At 38.9% G+C, this 23,875-nt stretch overlaps 1 protein-coding gene across 1 annotated transcript in view; it reads left to right on the top strand.

The window, feature by feature from the left end:
• LOC138033536 (PAS domain-containing serine/threonine-protein kinase-like) overlaps positions 1-20,706 on the top strand; it is a 31,189-nt gene extending 10,483 nt beyond the window's left edge. The window contains exons 6-19 of the mRNA XM_068881301.1: positions 429-560; positions 2,013-2,285; positions 2,669-2,867; positions 3,836-4,378; positions 5,666-6,375; positions 6,758-6,922; positions 7,808-7,960; positions 9,416-9,541; positions 11,239-11,373; positions 12,238-12,294; positions 13,079-13,221; positions 13,792-13,925; positions 16,701-16,832; positions 18,828-20,706. Of these exons, the coding sequence (XP_068737402.1) occupies positions 429-560; positions 2,013-2,285; positions 2,669-2,867; positions 3,836-4,378; positions 5,666-6,375; positions 6,758-6,922; positions 7,808-7,960; positions 9,416-9,541; positions 11,239-11,373; positions 12,238-12,294; positions 13,079-13,221; positions 13,792-13,925; positions 16,701-16,832; positions 18,828-19,027 (3,102 nt within the window). The 3' untranslated portion in view covers positions 19,028-20,706. The remainder of the gene's footprint in view (positions 1-428; positions 561-2,012; positions 2,286-2,668; positions 2,868-3,835; positions 4,379-5,665; positions 6,376-6,757; positions 6,923-7,807; positions 7,961-9,415; positions 9,542-11,238; positions 11,374-12,237; positions 12,295-13,078; positions 13,222-13,791; positions 13,926-16,700; positions 16,833-18,827) is intronic.
• The last annotated feature ends 3,169 nt before the right edge of the window (positions 20,707-23,875 follow it).

Raw genomic sequence — 23,875 nt, 5'->3', positions numbered from 1 at the left:
TGTAAAAAAATGTAAAAAATGTAAATGGTTTGTTTATAGTGGGAAGTGCACTTAGCTATCAAGCTAGTTTACAGGCACTCCACTGTTAATAAGGTGAAAGTAACAATTCAAACTTAACAGAGACATTATTAAGAACCCCAACTGGCGGGAGGCAACCAGTTGGCTATTTACAAAGCGTGGTGGAGTTGAATCCGGGACAACCAGAAACAAATCCAAGCCAGAGCTTAGAACGGGATTTGAACCCGGAGGAGCCACATGCAAACCCAATGCTCTAACCACTGGACCACACTGCCTCCAGTGTGAAAAGGCTTACATGTACACTGTACATCTATGTATGCCATTGCTTGGAGAGTACATGCACAGGTAGATGTAGCTGCCATCACAATTTAACCAAATTTAATGAGATGATCTTTTGGGTTTCTTTGCAGGGCTTCATAGTGGATTGTGGTTCTGATTTTGCTTTTCTGCATGGTTATCATGAGGTGGGAGACTTGATTGGGGTCAACTTAAAAAAATTGATCCCTGCTCTTGAACTGCCCACCAGTGAAAATATGAAGAAGGTAAAGTGTGATGAGACATAATGTAGCATGTTACAAATAGTTACGAAGAAAGTTACTTCAAATTCTTATGGGAACTCGCTATCATGATAGCAAGCGAGCCGAGGAGAGAATGGTGATAGAGCGAGAAGTAGGGACTGCACCCTATTCTGTAACTGAGGCATCAGAATTTCCTGTCGCACCAGCAACGTGAAATTTGGATTGGTCTGTTGACAATAGACCACTGTCAGATTTTATTGACAAGTTAATTACTTGTCAGATTGTGATGCCAATCTTTCTTCAATTTTCTGTGGCTTTTGCGGTAGATTTCGATCATTAATCCCTTCAAATGGGAAACATTGAACCCAAAGAAGAGCAGAAACTAGCAGTCAAAGCTCTCCTATCAGGAAAGTATGTTATGGCTGTGCTACCAAATGGTTTCGGCAAGACCATTATTTATAAGAGAGAATACGGGTGAACCAAATCAAACATCATTGATGGTGGTAATTGTTCTACGTCGCACCATCTCTAAAGACCAGATTCGGTCGAACGATTGTCTATGGGTAGTTGCCTTCAAGGATAAGGGGAATTTGTTAAAAGACATGACTTCAAACAAAAATCGAGTCATCTTTTTTGCAGAACAAGCTCTGTTTTCTGACTTCATATTTAATGATAGACGAGTCGTCCATTCTAAACAAGAATTTGTCCTTGACTGTTGTGGATGAACCTCACACTGTCGAAACTTGCCAAAATGCTCCAACATTCTATTTAACATTTATTCTGCAAATCCGGCAAAAGTCTGAGGCTTGACTCTCTGCTTAGGTTTTCTACCTTTTTTTTTAAGGCTTCCCTGGAGTGTCACTCATTAAATTCAAAGTAAATACAGTACTGGTAGTTTTTCTGTGGTTTTCTTTCTGAATAGTTAATTGAATTTGACATGCACGTAAAATCAATATTCCCACACCATTACTGTAGTAGTTATTTTGAGAGGCGAAACCATCTGTCATATCACTTTCACTAAAATAGAATACTGATTCTGAACGAGTTGGTTACAGAAAAGGGTGCAGTCCCTACTTCTTGCTCTATCACCATAAAAGCGGACAGTTCGACTGACTCAGAAGGGACTGCGGGCATTGTACTATCATGAGTAAACCGTACAGTATGCAGAATTAGTCGAAGTACATGTACATTCAGTAATAAATTTAAAGTTCATTGATCAGTGAGGTCATATCATTGTATTGATGTCTGTATTTCTGTCAGCTCAGAAGCTGATATCAGTGCAATAAATTATGCACTCTCGTCAGAGGTTCCCTACAACAAGGTTAAATTCCTTTTTTTTTTATTAAGCTCTCAAGCGTTTCAACTGCAACCTGTATGGGATCATTGAAGGAGTTGCACAGTAATATCTTGATATCCTAATGACTCTTAGTGGTTGAAAGACAACAAGTTAACTCTTCTTTTCAATCGTAAATACAGCATGTCAAAAAACAGAGAGCTACTGGCAGAACCAAAGATGGTGCAACATTTCCTCTCAGTATCTCCTTGAAGGCTAAGTATGGCAAGGACCTGAAAAAGCTTGATCGCGACAAAGAACTTTCTGATGACCAGTTATTTTACAAGGGCATTGTTTGGGTTTTTGCAAATATCAGTGGCCTAGTAACATTCACACCAGAGGGCATAATTCATTCATGTAACCAGAATTTCTCCCTTTTGCTCTTTGGTTACCAAGAGAAAGAACTGGTTGGAAAGGTGAGCAACAATAATTTTACAGTTACTGTATTAACTTTAAAAATTAACTATGTATAGTGTGATGAGGAAGGTTGACCTTTTTGCATTGAATGGTAATTACCAGTAACCCATTGACCTTTCAGGCAACCCCAGTTGACATGTAAAATCGTCTGTCGTTAGACAGAGTAAAAATCTTTATTTCAGGACGGAGAGGACTAAAGGGGCCATACAATGATATATTTTTTAATGGCCTTAGGTATTGTTATAAATAAACCCATTCATCCCTGTAGCAGCCACCACTGACGGGAAAAAGTCGTCTGGCGTTAGACGTCTACATTAGACTCACTCGCAGGACTGGAAGGGGTAAAGAGTGAGTTAGATTTTCTTCTTTATCAAATTTGCAGCAAATTGTTGATCTTATTCCAAACTTTTATGATGACATGGATGATATTGATGACAATAGTATGCCCCTTCCACCATTTGACGATGAAGATGATGAATTTGGTGATGACCAATTTTGCATGGAAAAGGATCCAAAGAGCACAGTAATCTATTCACGAGAACTGGATTCTAAAGCGAGTAATTTCAGTGAAGGAAAGTCAGGTCAGTGTTATTCAAATACGTACTTAAGTTCGTTAAATATTTCACATCATTTACAGCAAAAGGTGGACTGACTAGAGGTTAAGAAAATTACACTGTATTTTCAATAATTGCATTGATGAAATAATGAAAAATTATTGCACTATGTACGTGTAGGATACGTGTGGTGACCAAAGTACCGTTGCAGTAGCAAATGCTTTTGATTTGGCCTCTGCCTAATTTAGAATAACAACACAATGAGCTTAATTAACATGAATTTGATGAGCATAAGATGGTTAGTTACTGATTATAGTAAATTATAGAAAAAGGATATAACTGTACATTATTACGTGCAACTCTGTATATAGGTTGCCAAACATCTGATTTATGAATCCTGTTCGCTCTGCCATTAATGGCACATTTAGTAAATGGATTTATACTTTTTCATTACATAATATAATGGACCCTTTTGGCCAAAGTCAACCAAATTATTAGTGTCCACAGTTTCAACAAAAAGGGCAAGTGCTTTTCCAATTGCATTATTTTTTTAAAATAAATTTATATGAATCAGTGGGCTTATAAAATTACGGTATTAGCCTTAGTTTGCAACAGATGACATTGGTTTGCTAAAATCTGTACAACAGGGATGTAAAGTGCGAGCTATCAAAAATAATGGTGTTTAAACTCATTTATCCCTGCACTGGCTCTCATTGACGAGTAAAATCGTGTGGAATTAGACAGAGTAAAATCTGCGAGTGTCATTCTTGGAAGGGAAAGGGTTTCTGGTAATCTAGTTTTTCCAAACACAAGGTAATCAAAAATATTTATAAATAGGTGAACAACAAAAACACAAACATGTCTACTAGAAAAATATAAGGAATAATTTATCAGCAAGATTATAGAAATCAACATAAACCTCATGCACTAAAAACTGCAACAATTTAGTCTGAAGGTGTTTTTTGAATAATTGCTTTGGTTTTATTTTGAATCAGAGAGGAGTTTTCATGACTTTGAAGAGTCCATCACCTCCAGCTCTATGAGCACCAGCACTGGTTTAAGTAGTTCACATTCAACAACAGACAGCATCAAAAATAGTGAGAGAACTACCAGTGATTGGTCATTTGCTCCGATGAACAGTACGTTGCTTGAAAAAGAAAGTATGGTAGCAAACTTTGGGGACAGCAAAGTGGATAATAGCTTCAATGAATCAAGCTTGGCATCATTTGAGTCTGGTTCCTTGACTCCTAAAACCAATGCAGAAGATAGCGGAATTGATGACAGGAGTGCAAGTCCAGAAAAAGTAAGATTAGAGATCAGCGAAAATGGTATTGGTAAACAAAATGGACCTGTTACAACTCCTTCACTGGCAGATACATCAGTGCCAATTATGGATTCAAAAGGAGAAGATAGGAAATTTTTAACCTCTTCATTTATAAATGATCAAAATGAAGATGAACTCTGTTCAGAGGAAATTGGGAACGAAGATGATTCAGTGGCAAAGAAGATAGCATCAGATGATTTTAGAGAAGTACAAGGTAAAAAAAAGAGGCTTCTGTGTAAAACTGGGTCTCGCTAAATTGTAAAACTGTGGGGATTGAGAGGGCATACATAACTGAGCAGGATCTGTTATTTTGGGGTGTTTATCCTCACTGCTACACTGTATCGTTCTTGAAGAGAGAATCATGTCAAGATTTCAGATCATTGCAGTTACATGTAGGAATGCTACTTAAATGCAGTTACATGTACGACAGGAAAGCCAGAAAATTTCAGACACTCACTGTCAAGCCACCTGGGAGCTACAGTATTAGTTTTTTTTAAGTTCATATTAGGCCTTTATTTTATAGGCAACCTGCTCCAAGATGAAAAGGAGAATTCTGATTGGTTTTCTGAGCAGTCCGAATTTTGCAATGCGGACTGCTAAGATGGACCGATCGCAAAGCAGTGTATATAGGTTGCCAAACTCTTCCCATGTCCTGTTTCCATTTTCTTGGACATAAAAAGAAAATTGTGAGAAAATTTAATGCCTTTAGTCATGTTGGAATTCCAGTACAAATTTTCTTTCCAGAACCGTTAACAGAAGCAGCCAAGAGGCAAGCCTCAAGGAATAGAAAACCCTGCGCAAGAGATCCTATATAAAAAAACACCCTATTGAACTAGCTTGTTCAGTCAGTAATGGGAAGATATTGGTCAAGTTCCTTTTATTGCAAGTTCATGGACCTCGCCTTTGAGGCTTAGTCATAAACTTGCAGAAAAAGGAACTCGACCAATATTTTCCCAGTACAGACCTCACACTAGTTCAATAACATCTCTGTCTTAGAATGTGGAAATGAAGATGCCATGTATTAAATGCATGTAATAATTTTATATATTTGGACTATGGAGAGAGACATGCCAGAATTTTGGGGCTTTGCTTTCATTGTTTCATACAGTGGTGCACTGTAAGTGAGGGTCGTAACTATGGTCAAATGAAATCTTATCATTATTGTCTGCAATTCAAATAATATATACAACTGTACTTGTATGTCTTTCATACTGTATGTCATCTCTGCACGGGTCTCGCACTGGTCGTGTTCAAATCCTGTTCAAGCCTTGATTTTGAAGGCTTTCATTTCATTACTGCATTAGTAACCTTCTGTGATGATCTGGAATCTTCTTGTGTATCCTCTTTGCACATTAAAAATCCAATCTTATGCATGCACAGGAAGGTTGGGTTGTGTATTCACAGGCAGATTGGAATGGAAGGTATCAGGGTCAGCGTCTTTCCAAGACTTTGCCAAGATAATTTCAAATTCAAAAATTTGTGTCTTGTTTTTGCCCCACAGATCTACACGTTGATAGTCCTCAAACAACAGTAAACAGCAGTGAAACATATTCACATCAAAAGAACCCAGAACATTCATTGAAAGAGAGGTTATCTGCAGACCCTGTATGTCCAACTGGATCTACTAGGATGACTGAATCTTTTCTAGATCACAGCAATGAAGTATTGTCATCTGACAGTACCACAGAACATTCATCTGTAGAAAGGTCATTTGCTGAATCCGTGAATTCAACAGGATCTTCCAGGATGTCAGAATCTTTGTCAGATACAGATAGCCAAGCATGTTTACATGTACACGACAAGTCAAGTGACAATCATTCATCTGTGTTGACATCACTCACAGACTTGGAAAATCAAACTGGGTCCAGCAGGACTTCGGAACCTCTGCCAGGTAACTGTGATCTGAAAAGCCCTCGATCATCAGCTGATGCTACATGTAGCAAAGCAATTTCAAGTCACAGCACCAATGGGAACCTTACATCTGCAGAAATGTCACCTGCAGACTTGCATAGTCTAGAAGGATCTACCAGGATGCAGGAAACTCCACCCAATGATGGTGCATTTAATCTAGAAGGCTTGACATCAACCCCAAACTTGGTTACAAGTGTTGAACATACAGATGCCTCTTCGCCTTTCCAGCCTGTCTGTGAAGGAAGCTTTGTTGGCAAAGCCAGGCATAAGGATGGATCTCTCCTTGGAATAATTTTTCAGGTATTTATGCACAAATTTAAAATTAACACCTGATTGTAAGAAGAACACTTATTCCTAAGAAAGGCTGGTGGCTTTTGGAACAATCTACCAATGAAAGTGATGCAGAGATGAAAAACTGAAAATGTACATGTACATGTACATGTAATGGCAAACTTGAAGAAGATTGCAATTCAGGGAAAAGAATGCTGATACAATTCCTCAAAGAGTCATCTGCTTGTGGCCCAGAATTTGGAATTTTCTCTCACTGAACCAATAGATTCAACCAAAATCCAAGAACTAAAGTTTAGTATTATTATAATGGAATACATGACATGGAAGTTGAAGCCGTTTTTATTCGTTATTGCACCAACCCAATTCTTAGTATGTTTTTTTTGGTGCACAGGTGAAGAAAATGGAGCTGAACGATGGTCGTGTTTTGTACTGCGCATGGATATCACGTGACCCAGGAGAAGAGGGGGAAGGTGGCCGATCTACAAGCAGCTTTGCTTTAGCATCAAGTTTTAACAGCACATCTCCACTGGACTATTCAGTCAATAGCATAGCAGAGGTGAACTGCATGATGCATTCTTCTTGGGACTAATCCATTGGTGTAATAACTACATGTAGTATTAGGCATACTCAAAAACCAACATTTGACTTGATTTGCGTTAATTGTTAATTTCAGTTCACAGTGTCCCCAATTATTGCTCCAGCGCTAGAACGACTAGACACTTAGATAAAGTTCCTTTCCTTTCCTTTCCTTTTATGCTGTCCAGGTTGGGAGATTAATGATTGTAGCTAAAGAGGTTACAATTCAAAGAGGGTCTTTAAAGTGCCCCTAAGCCCAATTTTTGTCCTATTGATTTTCAAAAAGAATGCGTAATTTGGTGAATATTAAAAAATGACAAATTAATCAATCGAATCCTAGTCTCCTTTGCAGCCGTTATTGGGGCATCATGCAGACGAGGAGGAGCATTGCGTGAAATGCGAAAAAATGGCTGCGAAGGAGACTACTCGTCTCTCTGCCAAAATCGCCTCCCCAGCTGACGTCACGTACACCACACTCAGACCCAATCTCCTGCAAACTCGGCGGTGAACCAAAGTTGCGCATATTTTCAGAATTTTGGAAATTCCAGAAAATTGAGGAATTAACACTCAACTCTAATTTTTGTCACCATCGAGATCAGGAACTAAAGAATATTTTGACGGCTAACAAAAAAAGTTTAGGGCTTGGGTGCACTTTAAGCTACATTGAATCGTAATTCTGTAGACCAGAGGAGCCTCGAACTATGTCTATCATTGTAAGTGCAGTGTGAACCTTAACTAGTATCACGATCCTCATGTAGTTTTGATGGATTCTAGAGAACTTATCTTTGTAAAGAAAAAGTACGTGAAAAATAATTGTAATTTTAAGACAAGAAAGAAAATAATGCTGCGTTTTGCTTGATTCTAGCTTCCCCAATATCTCAATGAATGTAGTGCAAGAGAGGCAGAGCCATCACCAGGGCGTGGCCGGTATGATGAGAGGTACATCACACTCCAGTCTATAGGAAAAGGGGCATTTGGGTTTGTCAAAGTCGGCCAGAGGAGGTGTGATGGATTAAAGGTAACTTCCAAGTTGATCTCATTACTATTTTGATTGTTCAAATAATAAAATTTATATTGATATTACTTTTGCTATTTTCGTTTGTCAGGGCAGTTGACCTGAAATGAGTTTTGCTCTTGTATTGAGTATTGAAATAATCATTGCTAAATTTCCTCAGTCCACCTATATTGCGTGCCCAATTTCGACATCCTACTCAGTGTCTTCCTTTAAGTCTAATTATTATATGGCTTGTGTTGGTAGCCGATATAACGCGCGCTCTGAATGGCTAATTGTGACTGAATCGTAGGGCATTATTCTCCCGTAATGCCCACGGGCCGATTACGGGTTTGCAAAAACAAAGCAAAAGGTAATTAAAAAGTCATACAATAAACTACTTACTAACCGAGCTAGCTCGAGCCGTACTGGGGAATATTGGCCCTCGGTCGTTTTTGTACGGACCTCGCTGCGCTCGGTCCTTTTTGCCACGACCTCGGGCCAATATTCCCCAGTACGGCCCTCGCGCTCGGTTAGTAAGAAGTTAGCATTTGCTACCTATTTCAAACAGTGAGGTAGGTGTAAGGGTTAGCGTTAGTAATTGGCGAGGGAAATGCAGCATTTTATCGTTACTACTAACCCACATTCGCTTTGAACGTCGCGGACTAACGTCGTATGATAATTTTACTCCGTCTGAAAGAAATTCTCACAACTTTTTGAGAGCTTGCTCGTATCTGTATAATAAAAAAGGAATCATTTAACTACATATAACTGCGTCATAATGTAGGCAAGGCACGACTTACACCATTGTGTTGCATTCTTTTATCCATTTTGGGAAAAAAACCGCTTTCAAATTGGGATAAATATTAACGGCATTTGAATTTGAATTTTCTTGCACGTCGGTATTTTTACTTTGCGACATGATTTTTCTCGCTCAAAAAAGTGTTGCTCTTTACCGTGCAAAGCCGCGTCATTTCCTTAAAACTGTACCTCGGTTTTTCTGCGTGAAAAAAAACCCCGTTAGACCGCGGTGACGCACGGCCAATCCCCGCGGCATAGACGAGGTCTTGCCTCGTCCCGTGGCGAACATTGCTTCAGGCGGTACTGTGAGGGAACACATTTTGACATTACTATCAGTATTCCCAGAGTGATGTTGAAGTTGGCAAGAAGAGCAAGGGCACACTTCATGACGCTTATCAAAGTTGCCATGCAGCTAATTATGTGCATTTCCGTACATGTCTGTCCACTTTTGTCCAAGATTGGCATTTGTACCATATTGATGCTGAGGTGCCCCTCCGTGATATGGGTCCCTAATGAGCCTTGCCCCTGTGTCTTCAACTTAACATCAAGTATGTCTTGGAAAAGCAGGAGATAAATGTCACCAAGCGTCCTCTCAAGGGTACTTCTCAAGTATACGTAAACTGTAACCCTTCCCGTAATCTAATTCGTCCTAACCTATTTCTTATGTTATCTGTCCGCAAGGTCATCGTGAAGTTTATCAGAAAAGCAAAGATTCTTCCTGACTGTTGGGTGGATGATCCTCTCCTGGGTTCAATTCCTCTGGAAATTGCTTTGCTGGCAAACCTCAAACATCCAAATATTGTGAAGGTAATCATCAACTTGTTGTCAAGGCACAGATGTCTGAAAAAATTTCAGCTTACACCTAGAACGTATGATGACTGCTCTGTATGCACACTGCCATCAGCTCTATTCGATTGGAAATACCTTGAATAGGGTAACTTATGAAGCTTAATTGACTTGCAGAGGCAAGGTGGTCACTTCAGATTGACATGACGGACCAGTGTTGTGCTCAAGATTATCTGTTGTAGCTGTTAAAAAGTGCTAAAAAATGGCAAGCAGTTAGTGAGATTTTTTCTTGCCAATTTAAGTAGAAGTAATCACGTCGAGTCCACTCGGGAATTATTGGCAACGAAGGGGCTACATTTAGTTTCTTAAAGAACTGTGGCGCTGCATCGGCGGCAAAGCTAAACACAAAAATTTGCTTTTATCAAACGAGTTGAAAAGATGAAAATGCCTGACTTTTCAAGCGTAAACATAAGAGCTTCACGCCTTCGTGACTGTGCACCATGTCTACAACTTGGTACATCGAACGATACTTGTGAAATATCCTATTCGTATCCTAGTCAGTGCTATAAGGACTTGGAATAGTTTACCCGTATCTGTAATTCCTAAAGGACTACATGAATTTAAAGCCATTATCGCATGTCTGTAGAAATTTACATTGTACATATTAAATTAACGCCCACGTCGCCAGTGGAGGGTAGGTGCCCAGGAAGCCTGGGGGCTGCAACCGCAGTCACATCCCCAAGGCGCTAGAACACCCGACTGGCCTGCCCAACCCGCAACCAAGCCACGAGCCCCCCGCGCCAGGCCCCCCTAAGGCACCCGTCACACTTGAGCCAGATAGCTCAGTGGAATAATAATAATAATAATAATAATAATAATAATAATAATAATAATAATAATAATAATAATAATAATAATAATAATAATAACACACAAAAAAAAAGAGCACAAAAAAAAAAAAAAAAAAAAAGAAAGGGGGGGAGAGGGAGGGAACGCCGAGAACCACTAAACTCCTAAACCGACTCACAACGCCACGCCAACAGAGCAACAAACACGCTGCAAGCACATTGGACAACGCATGCACTACGCAGGAATACCGCTGAACCATGTCAGCCCCAGGGCTCCCCCAACCTAAAGAGTGCTGCAAACGCTACAAAAACGCATAACAACGCTAACAAACGCCTGCAAAACGCTACTGACCGGACTAGCTCCCGGTCGTGAACCATGTAACTATAACAAACGCTACAGAACGCACCAAAACGCTGAACAACGCTACCAGACGGCCAAGACACTAACAACCGCCTGCAAAACACTACTGACCAGACTAGCTCCTAGTCGTTAACTATGTTAAATTTTATTTAACTATATTTTCTTTATATCTTCTAATATAGTATGTACTCTTTTAGTAGTATACTGTTTAAATATAAAGGGAAGCCCTCGTCAGAGCGAGCTATCAACCCTTTATCAACTCGTTTTGATAAAACCACATTTTCGTGTTAAGAATATTAATGAACTGCTCGAATGGTCGATGCAGCATCGTTAATATAATTTCCTTGACTGACTGAAGGCCAGCGTCGCGTCTTAAAGCATGTAGTTATCTTAGGATAATAAAGTTCTTTTGGAGTTTTCGTGGGGAGGCTGGGTTTGCTTTCAAGCATTATTATTATTATTTTTTTTTTTTTCATTCCAATTGGAACTTGCCTGTTTACTTATCGCAGATGTTGGAGGCTTTTGAAAATGAGGAATTCTTTCAATTGGTGATGGAGAAGCATGGAAGTGGAATGGACTTGTTTGAGTTTATAGACAAACAGCCAGCTACTGATGAAGCTCTGTGTAGTTATTTGTTTAAACAGGTGAGAACATGCACTTGTCTTGTTTATTTCTCTGCGTTAATGAAAACTCCTTTTTGTCCGTATTCATTACACTGCTGTTCAATTGATCTTTGCGGTTGCCTTTGGTCTTCATTCTCGTCTTAGTTGTCATCATCAATAATAGCGAACTTCAGATTGGAGTATGGGGACGACTACGAGTTCGAGTTCTCAGTTCTGAGCATGCGCATTTCGAGAAACTTCGTTCTTTAAGCGTAATGCGCGTGCCCAGTACAGAAAATTCGTACTCGTAGGACTTCACTGTCGTACTTCAATCCGAGGAACTTAACAAGGACGACGGCAACGTCTACAATGTACGAGAACTTCATCTAAAAGAATAAATCTACTTGTTTTTTTTAATCACTTCGCAATTAATCCATTTCGTTCGGGATGGAAACGTCTTTGGAGCAAAATCTTTGGAGCAACGTCTTTGGAGCAAAATTAGAACGAACGGTGTTGAGGTTTAGAGAGGAAACTGAAAATGTATCGTTCGGTGCTACGTCCCCCACGTAACCTCCAAATTTGGTCATTACACGTGATTGTAAATGCGCCGAAAATGTGCAACGCGTGCGCGGGACGTGCAGAACCGTTGTTTTTGCTCATTAAACCTTTTGTTTATTGCCGTCTTCGTTGTCGTCAGTGTCGTCGTTTCTTAAATGCCGTGTCGTCGTCGTCGTCGCGTCATCGTCATCGTCATCGTCGTCGTAATCTTTTCGTCATTGTCGACGTCATCGTCTTCGCCACCATCCTCATGACGTCTTTTTCTTTAAGCTCTTCACGTGCACACAAATTGAAAAGCAAATCTACTTTTGAACTTAATATTTCTTTTCTTTTCCGGTTTTGCCATAGGTTGTTTCTGCAGTGTCGTTTCTTCATAGCAAAAGCATAGTGCATCGCGATGTGAAGGTAAGTCAAATTTATTTAGTAGTTGGGGTAGAAAATTCGCAACGAAACATTTGTGCGTTGCAATTGTAGGGGCAATACTCATTTAAGAATCCTGCCTTAGTTGACAAAACTATTGTTACGTGCTGAGAGCTGCATGGTCTTCTCTTGCTCTGACGCATGTAGATTCCGTAGCAGACTTGTATCTAAGAGCACTTATCACCAATGGGTAAAACCCAACCATGCAACCGACACTGTCGCGTGATAAAGGATTGGTATGCTCAATCGAATCACAATTGCAAGGAGCATAATTTTTACGTTTCTTCTTAATTCTGCTTGGATTTTCCCCCCTGTTCTTACCATCTTGTTAAAACTTGATTGTTGGAGACGCAAGCGAAATGCACGTAAGGAATAAACACACAAGACAAATGCCGTGCTGTTTCGTGCTGTTCATTGTAGAGCCTCGGGTAATTGATTCTTCCAGAACACGAAAATGGAGAGATGCCTTTCGTTCGGTTATGCAGCCGTTCAGGTCTCTAGCTTACCTAAACTAGATTCTTCGTAGGCAGTTGAAGACCTATATACAAACTCCATTTATGCACTGTAGTAAAAACTATCTAGATTTCTCGATGCTCAGTCATCCGGAAAGCTGGTCGACCAAACCAACGTAAAACGGTTTTTGGCCAATAGTAGACGAAACAACTGATCAGCCGAGAATGGTTAATCTTAAAAAGACACCGCTAAGATTAACACACACTTTTGCTTTATCCCTTCCATTCATGGATGAATTTATCTGTCTTTTCGTCAGGATGAGAATATTATTTTGGACGACAAGTTTCACATCAAGTTGATTGATTTCGGTTCTGCTGCTTACATGGAGGAAGGAAAGAAATTTTGCACATTCTGCGGAACAATGGAATACTGCTCACCAGAAGTGCTGATGGGAAATAGGTATCTACTGAGGCATTTCTCTTTAATAAGATTCATTGTCAAGACATTTACAGTAAGGGGGCAATTGATTGACTTGCGTTGTACTGTAAATGATCCAAAAGACGCCGCCTCTCCTGAAATGAACGTCCTCTTAGTTGTTACATTGTAAGTTTGCAATAGACGCCCCTTTTGTCAAATAGAGAAGGTCTCTATGAAAATCATGATTGACTCGAATGCTTGTCCTGTGCATTGAATCTAGCACTTGATGGCTCCAAAGATTCAGAAATTCAGAGTTTTTTCGTGTTTTTTCGCTATCTCGCCTTCACCGATGGCTTACCTGCATTCTGATTGGCTGTATTTCCTATGGCATGGTATAAAACCCATTATTAAATTTTCAACCTCGGTTAATGCATTTTTCGTGCTCTGATTGGTTCACTCAATCAAGGTTATCAGCTCATATACCTTAGTTTGACCTCATATGGCAATGGATTGCGCTAATCGTTGCTACGCTAAATTTCTTTTTCGCCGGAAAGCGAAATTTCTCTCTGAATAATTGTTTCTGTTTAATGAATGCCTTGTCATATTTTGCAGCTATTCCGGGCCAGAACTGGAGCTATGGTCGATGGGTGTAACACTGTACACTTTAGTGTTTGGTGAAAATCCATTCTATGATATCGAAGAAACCATTAGGGCTGAGTTGCATCCACCCTTTGCTGTTTCAAATGGTAAAAAATGTTTTGTTTCTGTAACTCCTTTAATAAATGCTTCTTAAATTTTCGACCTAGGATATTGCGTTTCTAGCTTTCTGATTGGTCCATTCAATCTCGGTTATCACTCACATACCGTATGACCTAATATGGAAACTTGTAAAATTTGTAAAATCAAAACAGAATAATTCACTAGAATTTGGCACATGGAATAATTGTTAAATACTCCACAGAGCCGGGTAAGTACAAATTAGAAGAAAGTGTCTAAGGAAAGATGACGATATGCAATTCAATAAACAGACTTCGATGATTAATCCGTAATGTTTACGACGCTCCGCTCTTTTTGTGTGGTAATTACTGGGTTGCCAAACCCAGTCGGAATCTGCGTTTCATATTTCTCTGTTTTTTCATTTTTTTCCGTGTCATGAAGTCTTTCCTGTCCCTCCCCTGTAAGTAGTGTCAGTGTGTAGAGTCTTCTGCGCGTATAGGGGGTACTACAAATGCATAGATTTTATCCGGTGGACACAGTAGAATATTTAACTTAACCTGCAATGGCGTCGAAAGTCATTGTAACGCGAATGGCGTTTTAGTGGATCTTTAAACAAAATATGCCCTTATGGAGCTAAATAATGGAAAGTCAATTGGATGAACAAGACAGGCGGTAAAAAATAAATATCTGGAATCGTCAAAGCGACAAGTAATGGCCTTCGACAACAATTGCTTCTTTCGCCGTCGGATATCACAAAGTGAGGTTTGTTTCTAACTTTATTTGGCTAACGCTGATATTATGTACAACATTGAAACCAAATGGCAATTTCTGTATGGGTGTAACATACATTGAAGGAATCAAACGCATCACTTGTCTGGCAATTTACATTATTTTGCACTCAACTCTGCACAGTCTTCAGGTAAAAAAAAAATTGGAAATGTGAAAGTGAAGAATTATTTAAAAGAAAGCTTGTTGTCTATTTTGTGCTCCATTATTCACGGAAAAGGTTCTGCAGAAAAGGGGTTCTTCCTGGACTGTCAGAAATTTATTTAATTGCATATGCTTTGTGACACGGATTATGTGTCTTGTTTGCACGCACGCAATTGAATAGGAAGGGTTTTTTGCCTCTAATTGCAAATATGTTGTTTGTGTCAATAAATTTTTCGCTGGAAAAGGTTTTTGTGAGATTTCCAGCCTTTTTGAATTTATCATGTTGTGTAATAGGCCATTTCCGAGTTCATGGCTGCCTCCTCTTCAAAGCGAGTCTACTTGCGAAGTTTTTCTTATGAAAATTAGTTTTCATTCATATGTAAAGTGGATTTAATTATCACCACAAAAACTTCCCACTTAGACTCGCTTTGAAGAGGAGGCAGCCATGAACTCGAAAATGGCCTATTTTGGAGCTTAACAAATTTGCATACGTGGGTTGAAATGTGATACGGGACACACAGTAAGTAGCGCGTGCATAAGTCACGAAAATAAACAGGTCTGTTGGAAGCGTGCTTGAGTTTCAACAAAATGAGCCCCAAAATCAGCAAAAAATTGTGACGCTGATGAATAATAAAGTAGCTACTATTTCCAAAAACGATGGAATTACCTGGTGATAAATAACCTCGTCTTGGAGAGTAAATTTTGACTTTGCAGAAACAAGAGGCGATTGTGATCTTTGTGTGGAATTCGCGCATTTCATGTCAAACTTTATAACACTTGAAAGAAAAAGAAAACTAACTAAAACAAAAACCCAGTATCTTGCCATCATTTGACACAAATGGTTCACTGTTTCGCGAGTAAACACGCCGCGGTAGCTTGATCACGGCGCCCGCTATATTGTCACATACAATATTTATATTGTATGTGACGACGCGTGGGATCTGAAGAGGAAATCGAAGCGTCCCAAAAACCCATTTATCTGGCTGTCCATAAAATGAACTTCGGAAAAAAATAATGGGGATTTTAAGTTTTTATGGAACATTTTCCTCGATGAGTTGAATCGGCCGTTACAATTGTATCAAAATAACGTGACATCACGTGCTCTCGCATCTTTAGGGTTGTCTGCCTGTGATTGAACGTAGCAAAAATCTCCCAAAATGTTTTTCGCGGATGGTAACTTTTTATATTCGCGGTTCAAAATTAATTTTGTTTTCATGTAAATTTTGCTGCTGATGGCAAAATGTTTTATTCTCGATCGACCGTCCTGAAAACTTCCTTCTGCTCTTCCTAAAAACTGTGTATCAATATTTATTTACTTTTGCATCAATATTTGTTTTGCATAAAGCAAGCTAACAAAATCTGTACCTTGCTTAGTTTGCATTTTTTGAGCGTTGAAATAGAATTTTCGGGCCTATGCTTCTGTTACAAAGTGGTATATTTCTAGGTCACCCATCCAGATACTAACCCCGTCCTACTGCGCTTAACTTCAGTGAACTTTTGTATTACGAAGCTGTCAGACTCTCAGAGTGCTCGCTTAAACTTGTGGTGAAAAGGAATTGTGAGGGAAGTTGAAAATGATCAACATGTCAGCCTAGAAGCCAATGTTTCTCGATTCCCTTTTATTTTCTTCAATCTTTCTGGGTTTATTACTTTGCTAGGTCTTAATGACCCCCGACTTGAAAAAATTGATTGGAACGCTGCGGTTCAATACCACCCAACTCAGTCCCTTCTGTTTTTTAGTAGCACTTACCACAGGCAACCCAGTGTACGCTCATGGAGCGTCTAGTTTCATGAGAAAACTACCTGAGGGGCTTATTATTGTAGAGTCTTATTTGTTTACTGCAAGGTATTTGACTTTTTTATATTTAAACCAGATCTCATGTTTATCATTTGCTGGCTTTTGCACCCGAATCCTCGCTGGCGAGCAACGATGTCCGACTTGGAAGAAAATGATTGGATCAACCAGTGCGTTGACATCAAAAAGTACTCCTTTGAAGCTGTATTAGGTAAGCTTAAGTCACCTCAATCAATTCCTCCTGTTTACTATACTGCTTTGGTTGTCATTTAGTGCCAAGCTAGATACGTTCTTCAAAGGATGATTCTTGATAATGAATCTTCTGCCGCTTGTGCGATATCTTATATTTACTCGGAAAAATTTGGGTTGTTTACATGAAGCCGTAAAAAAAATTTTGCTCGATTTTATGTTTTTTGGGTTTAGTTTACATGCAAAAGCGTAATGGCGATCGGTGTAAAATGCCGGCAAACCAGGGGTAAGATTCAGACTGCCGAAACAACTCAAACCCTGTTTACTAATGTTGACCTTCGCCTTATTAGGAGTGGAGTACAATGGGCTAGTTTCGAATTGTGCAGCAAAAAAAGAACAGAGTCGAGGTGCATTTTCCTTTGTCTTGAACAAAATAAAATGCTAATTATTTCCCTGAACCTGGACTCTGTTCTTTTGTCGTTGCACAATTCGAAATTAGCCTATTCAGGAAGTAATCGGGCGAGTAATTTCAAGCGCGAGGCCTATTTGAAATTTCGAGCATGATTACTCTCTGAATTGTACTCCACTCAGTCCAATTATCAATTAATCGTAACTATTACAAAATGCGAGAAGATGGCGATGAAAGTTTTTTTTATAGCTTTTCAACTTTTCTTAGTTTTTTTAATAGCCCTGGAAAAAGAAAAGTGATTCAAGTACAAGTAGCGCGCTTGGTGACGCGTACAACTGTCCAATTACAAAATGTCCTATTCCTGCTGAAATCAGGATTGTTGATAACCATTCAGCGTTAGACCTAATGGTAAAAACAATAGAGACCTTAAGCGCATGACGTTTTTTTAGCCACGGACGCCAACCGGAAATGAACTTTCCGCATACCAGGAGAGTAGTGTCTCTAATCATCTCTAATGGAGCAAAGGTACCTCGCAATAGAAATGTGGTTGTGTGAAGACAAGTTGAAAGGGAAAACAACTCACTTCCGGTTATCGTCCGTGGTTAAAAAACGTGGTGAACTAAAGCTCCCTAATGAAGGGTTTGTTTTTCCACAGTCTTCGTTTTACCCCTTGTCTGCAGTCATGTCTGCGTTTTTCAGTGACCGACGTAATGGGATCGTTGCTGAGAAAGAGGAAGGTTCATTTCAACACAGTTTAAGGACGGTGACTACTATTGTTATTGCGCATACGTTTTGCGCATCTCGAGATAATCGGATTTCCTATAGACCCATATCACTCAATGTCCAAACAAAAGATTTTTCCCGTCGAACCTCTCATTCAGTGTGAGGCTGGACGGGCAAAGGCAATGCAAAGACAAAGCCTTTATTCCCCACGGATTCCAAAATGGCCGCCGAGTGATAAACGTGAATTGCTAGTGCTTATTAATACGGGGATATTTTTGCGTGGTGCAAACTATGCGGAAAAAGTAGAACTTAGCAAGTGATCTTGGTATCCAAAAAGAAAAATTGGGGGTAACATTGCATTTTTCTTAGATAATTGAGCTTCAATTTGGAAAAGAACGCCATACATTACTTTGTATTTTAGAACTTTTTAAAAATATTGTTGATTAATTATCTTCGAAAAATGCGTGGTTACCCCTACTTTTCTTTCTGTATTTCAATAACACTTGTTAAGATCTGCTTTTCCCGCATATTCAGTAAACCGCGCAAAAATTCCTTTGAATTCGCCCTTGTCACACGGCGGCCATATTGTCCCGGGAGACCAAAAAAGCTTTGTTTTACCACGCCAAGCCTCGCAGTGGAAATCATGGGGGTGAGGCTTGGCGTGGTAAAACAAAGCTTTTTTGGTCTCCCGGGACAATATGGCCGCCGTGTGACAAGGGCGAATTAGTAGGCATCGTCCTAAAGCAATCCTCTCTCGGAAGCCACGGATCCTTGTACTACACCCTACGTATAGCTACGTAACCTTTTTACTCTCAAGTAAGAGGAAAGGCATGCACAGAAATTATGATTTGTACCAACTGATACACTTTTAATTGTTAATTAAAGGGGATGAATTGGAAGGTGCAGCTTTGCTCGTGTCAGCGCTTGGATTGAACTGCAGCCAGAGTAGTGATGGAGACATTTCTCAAGATGAAGTTATAGACTATGAGCATCAAGAGGAACAGAGTAACCTCCAATTGTCAGCCTTACAGGAATACTTGAACATGATCGACAAAGAAGATGATGACATCGATGGCGAAATATGACAGTGATTGAGTGATTGTCGTGCGTAAGAATTTGCCGAATAAAAACTGAAAATAGAGAGATTGTGAACAGAGAGATAGTTGTCGTGCTCCCTGTTTCGATGATACGGACGGTTTTCGCATCTTTTCGAAGTTTGTTGTTTAAAACACACATAAGGGGAAAAGTGTGATCTTTCGAATTTTACTTTTTTTGATGCTAGCGAAACAGTGACTACAGTTTTAAACTTCCGTCGTCAGATTCTAGCTTCAATTTCTTGACGTAACAGAACCAGGCTACGGTACTTGAGACTACAATATGTGGCAGCGAGATTATAGCTCGTGTTTACAGAGTAATACAATAATTTACATCCATTCTGGAGATGAAGAATATTTTATTTGTATTTTAATTTGCAAGTTTGACATTGAATGTTAAATTGCTTGCTATTTGTACGAAAGTGTTCACCTTCGCAAGTGTGTTTGCTGAAAGAATTTTGAGTCAAGTTGTATTATAGACATCGACGTGTTTCTCATTTTTGTAACGGAAGAAGAGTTCATTTACAACAAGTCTAGAGCGTTTTTCAAATGAGCATAGAAAGTAATAGGCCATTTCCTAGTATATGTCTGCATCCTCTTCAAAGCGAGTCTAAGTGCGGACTTTTTCTTATCAAAAATTAGTTTTCATTCATATATGCACAGAAGAACTGATCACCATCACAAAAACGTCGCGCTAAGACTCGCTTTGAAGAGGAGGCAGACATGAACTCGGAAATATCCTATTGCGTGATTGTTTTCGCATTGGTTTCGCGCCACAAAAGTGACATTCTCTGCCAATCAAAGGTCAAAACATTACAAACCAATAGTGGCTCGCTTGGACGCTATTTTCCCGCTTTTAGCGCCGAATTTATTTATTTACCTGTGACTGGCTTATAAGGTTTCATGAAGCTCAATTGGAAATCGCTCTATTTTTGGGATTCATGAATTTATGAATGAACAAAACAGTGTTGAGTATTTATATATTTTTTTAAGTTATCAAGTGCAACTGAAGGTTGCCTTTTTATTTAGTTGAGGATGCGTTTTAAAAAACTGGGTTTGGATCGCCACACTTGGTGACTGGCTAAAGGCTCTGGTAGCACCACATTCTCATCTGATTGTAAAACTTCTGCTCAGTCTTTTTCCTGCCTTTTACGGCGGCTGCTTGCGATGTGCTTTGCACTATGACTTGCTCCTTGTTTGCATCTGTTGCGAATTCCTGATTTTCATCCACGTGACAAGGCGGCTAACTTGGATGGTAACACAATACATTTTTTTACGCAGAATTTGCATAATAATAAAGTTTAGTTGCCTGCGGTTATTGTTCTTGCCATCCAACCATGGCGACCATGACGTCACATGCAAACCATCGATGGCCACCTTGGTGTTCGTTTTACTGTAAACTGAATTTAAAATTGCTTTATCAAAGTATTTTATTTTTGTTTTGTACATCCGGAGAAATTTATCGTAGCCCTACGTTAAACTGGCAGCTGTCTGCGCTGCACTCATAATTATATCTTATTTAACTTATTTTCTGTAGTGAATTCAACAGTGTCATTGGCGATTGTTGAAGACTGTAAATAACTATGCGGTTACTAATGAACAACTGTCTTGTGAAATTGCAATGTATTTACTAATAATATGAACTGTGGACATTAAAGCAGTTGTACAAAGAAGCACAGTCCTCTTTAAAGCCTGGATTTTGATTTCTCTTCGAGCTTTTCAGATCTGCTTAATTCGCGATTCACAACATCATGGAGAGTTTTTTGTGGTTAATTAAGTTATCACACCGTGCGCAAGTCAGAGTAAAACAAAAGCTAGGCTAATTCGCAGTATAATTTAAATTATCAAAAACTGGATCATTGGATAATGTAATTCGAGAGTTTTGATTGGCTAAGCCATCATGGGTTATGAGCCATTATACCATGATCTACAAACACGGCAAGCATATGCGTGATTTTTTGGGCCTTTTTTTTTATTGTAGTCTAGTTTTCTATATTTTGGGGGCGTTTTTAAGAAAAGAGTTATTCCACTCGCGCTTGTTAGATATGAGATGATTATAGCCAACTCGGCGCTACGCGCCTCGTTGGCTATCTATCATCTCATATCCAACGCGCGCTCATGGAATAATTGTTAATTATAAAATTCTCAACCTCGGATAATTCATTTCTCGTGCTCTGATTGGTTTACTCAATCTCGTTTATCAGCTCATATACCTTAGTTTGACCTCACATGGCAAATGATTGCGCTAAGCGTTGCGAAGCTGAAATTATTGTCGCTGGGAAGCGAAATTTCTCTCTGAATAAAGCATAAAAAACTTTTTTGTGGGAAGTTTTGATCAATTCCGACGAATAAGTACGCGAAAAGGTAAGAAATATTTTGTGATGAGCCTGCGTCTGTCTGACCACCAGGTATTACACAACATCGCATCTTCATATTTAAGTCCTTTATTTAAAGATCTAAGAGTTGTTAAGCTGTTTGATATTATTGCCCTTCAACTAGCAGTATTTATGTATGAGTTTCATAATAAACTCCTACCTCCTGTATTTGACCATTACTTTAATCCTGTTAGGAATGTACATAGTTACACCAGATTATCTAGCAGAACCAATTATGGAATCGTTAATATACGTTTTCAGGGTGCTAAAGTCTGGAATGATATAAGTGATGACCTAAAGCTTCTTCTTCTCAAACATTTTAAGGGAAAACCTAAAGCAAATTCTTATTGAAAACTATTAAAAATTCTCATTATCTTAACATCATAATTCTTCTGGCCTTCCGTTGTTTTTGACATTTTGTTTTCCTCAGTCTTTTATGTGTTGTCTGCTTTGGCGCGTGTGTGCGTGTATGTGTGCATCTGTCCTAAGTTATATTAGCTTAATCACCAGAGTGTGGCTGTCCTATTTCTTTAGCCCCTGTGGTTATTTGGGGCAACCTGTACTCCTTTCTATTTTTGTAATATTTTGAAATTTATTGTTTTACTGTTGGTACAAATAAAGTTGTTGTTGTTGTTGTTGTTCATAAAGTTTTAAATTTTCGATTTCGCTCGGATTTCTCCCTTTTTTTGCTCGTATTTCGTACTTCCAAACTTTTGGAGTTTAAGGAATTTAATAAAACAATTATTCCATTCGCGCTTGTTGGATAACCACTGAGCTACTGGAGACTCTATGGTGAGCATGGGTGAAAGTCATGCTGTCAGTCGTTATTTGACTCTGTAGCTGCGTGATCCAGCTCGAGTCAGAGACCTACAGTGGCTCAGTGGTTAGAACATCCGACTAGATCACGGAGGGTCGTAGGTTCAAATCCCATCTGCGGCTCGGATTTTTCCGAGTTCCCAATGGGTTCTATTAACATTTAATTTCATGTGTGTAAAAATAAAAAATTAAACTCACCAAAAAAGCCTTTTTGAATAAACATATGCGCTGGGCGTTTTATCTTGATCTATCATGGTATTGCATGGATAGGACAGCACTCTTTTTTTTTTTATAATGTAGTCTCAAAAGGTGTTTCGGCAAACTGCCAAGTAAATTTTATTTTAAGGAGAGAAAAAGTGATGGAGGGAAAGGAAGGTTTGTGAAAAGGTGGTAACAGTTCCAAAGAGAAAGCCCAGGTTCACATTCTCTGAGCCGGGTATTCACTCTAGCCATAGAATAGAATGCAAAGCCCCAATATTTTACAGTCTATTCTAAAGCTTTGTCGTCTCGACAGTTTAAAATAAAGTTTAGGTGATTGTCTCTGTCGAATCTGTTTTTCGTTACTAAGTCCAAAACACAAGATCGACGATATTAAATTGTTTGTAATGTGCGGGTTGCGTGATGTAATCGGCAAAATAGGCCTGAAGTATTCTCTAACATTATGATTGTCTCGTGATTCCTTTAAGGTGATAAATAATTGGGCCTTCGGCCTCCTCAATTTTCAAGTCATAGAATATAATTGCTTTATCAGAGCTCTATATAATTTCCTTCTAATAACAATTTCCAATTGTAATTGCACTTTTGTACGTGCGCGTATCAGTTTGTTTAAAGAATATTCAGTTTTAAGGTCGAGTAAATGTGAATGTACTGTTTAAGTCTTCTTATAAATCAAATTATCAGGAAAAAAAGAGAAAACCTAGTCATTTTGTAGACGATATCTCTTGTACGATAGCTCAGCCAATCAGATGGCAGCATTTATTTCAGTGTACGTAGAATTATACTATAAATTGTTTATAATTTGTGTTAAAGCAGGGAACGTGGGATCTTTTGGCTGTCGAGTACTTGGTGTTTCAGACAGTTGATGATGCGAAAAATAGTCGTCCTGACGACGTCTATAAAGCGAAATCTAAATTAAAGGAGATAATATTTACAGTCTGTTGCCTTATATCGCGTTGTGATATTTTGACTACTGCTAAATGGAAGGGTATTGTGAGTTTAAAATGTCTCTTGCTGGCATATTATTGACTATAAAAACACATGGCAAAGGCTTATAATGAAAGATGGAAGGACGAATGATGTAAATAGACCTAATCGGCTAACTCAATGTTGTACCCAATTCAAACCCTTTGGGAATAAAACGTTTTGTTCTAGGTATTTCCATGTCATTTAAATATGAATGCTACATTATCATGCAAATACAATACACAAAGAATCTTAGTCCCGGGAGATTTGAATTGGGTACAACATTGAGTTAGCCGATTAGGTCTATTGTGTTAAGTATAGAATTGTAATTGGTCGATAATTTTAGTCGTTAACGCCATTGGTTACTATGACACATTGAATCAATTACATGTAACAAGAATAATATATCAACAGCTATATATAGCTGGCATTTTCAACATCAGTCGTTTGTTTGTCGAAAGCAGCG

This window comes from Montipora capricornis, chromosome 14, assembly GCF_036669925.1.
Source record: "Montipora capricornis isolate CH-2021 chromosome 14, ASM3666992v2, whole genome shotgun sequence".
Taxonomy (NCBI): domain Eukaryota; kingdom Metazoa; phylum Cnidaria; class Anthozoa; order Scleractinia; family Acroporidae; genus Montipora; species Montipora capricornis.
Note: the sequence above shows the minus strand (reverse complement) of the source record. Positions and strands in the feature narration are given on the sequence as shown.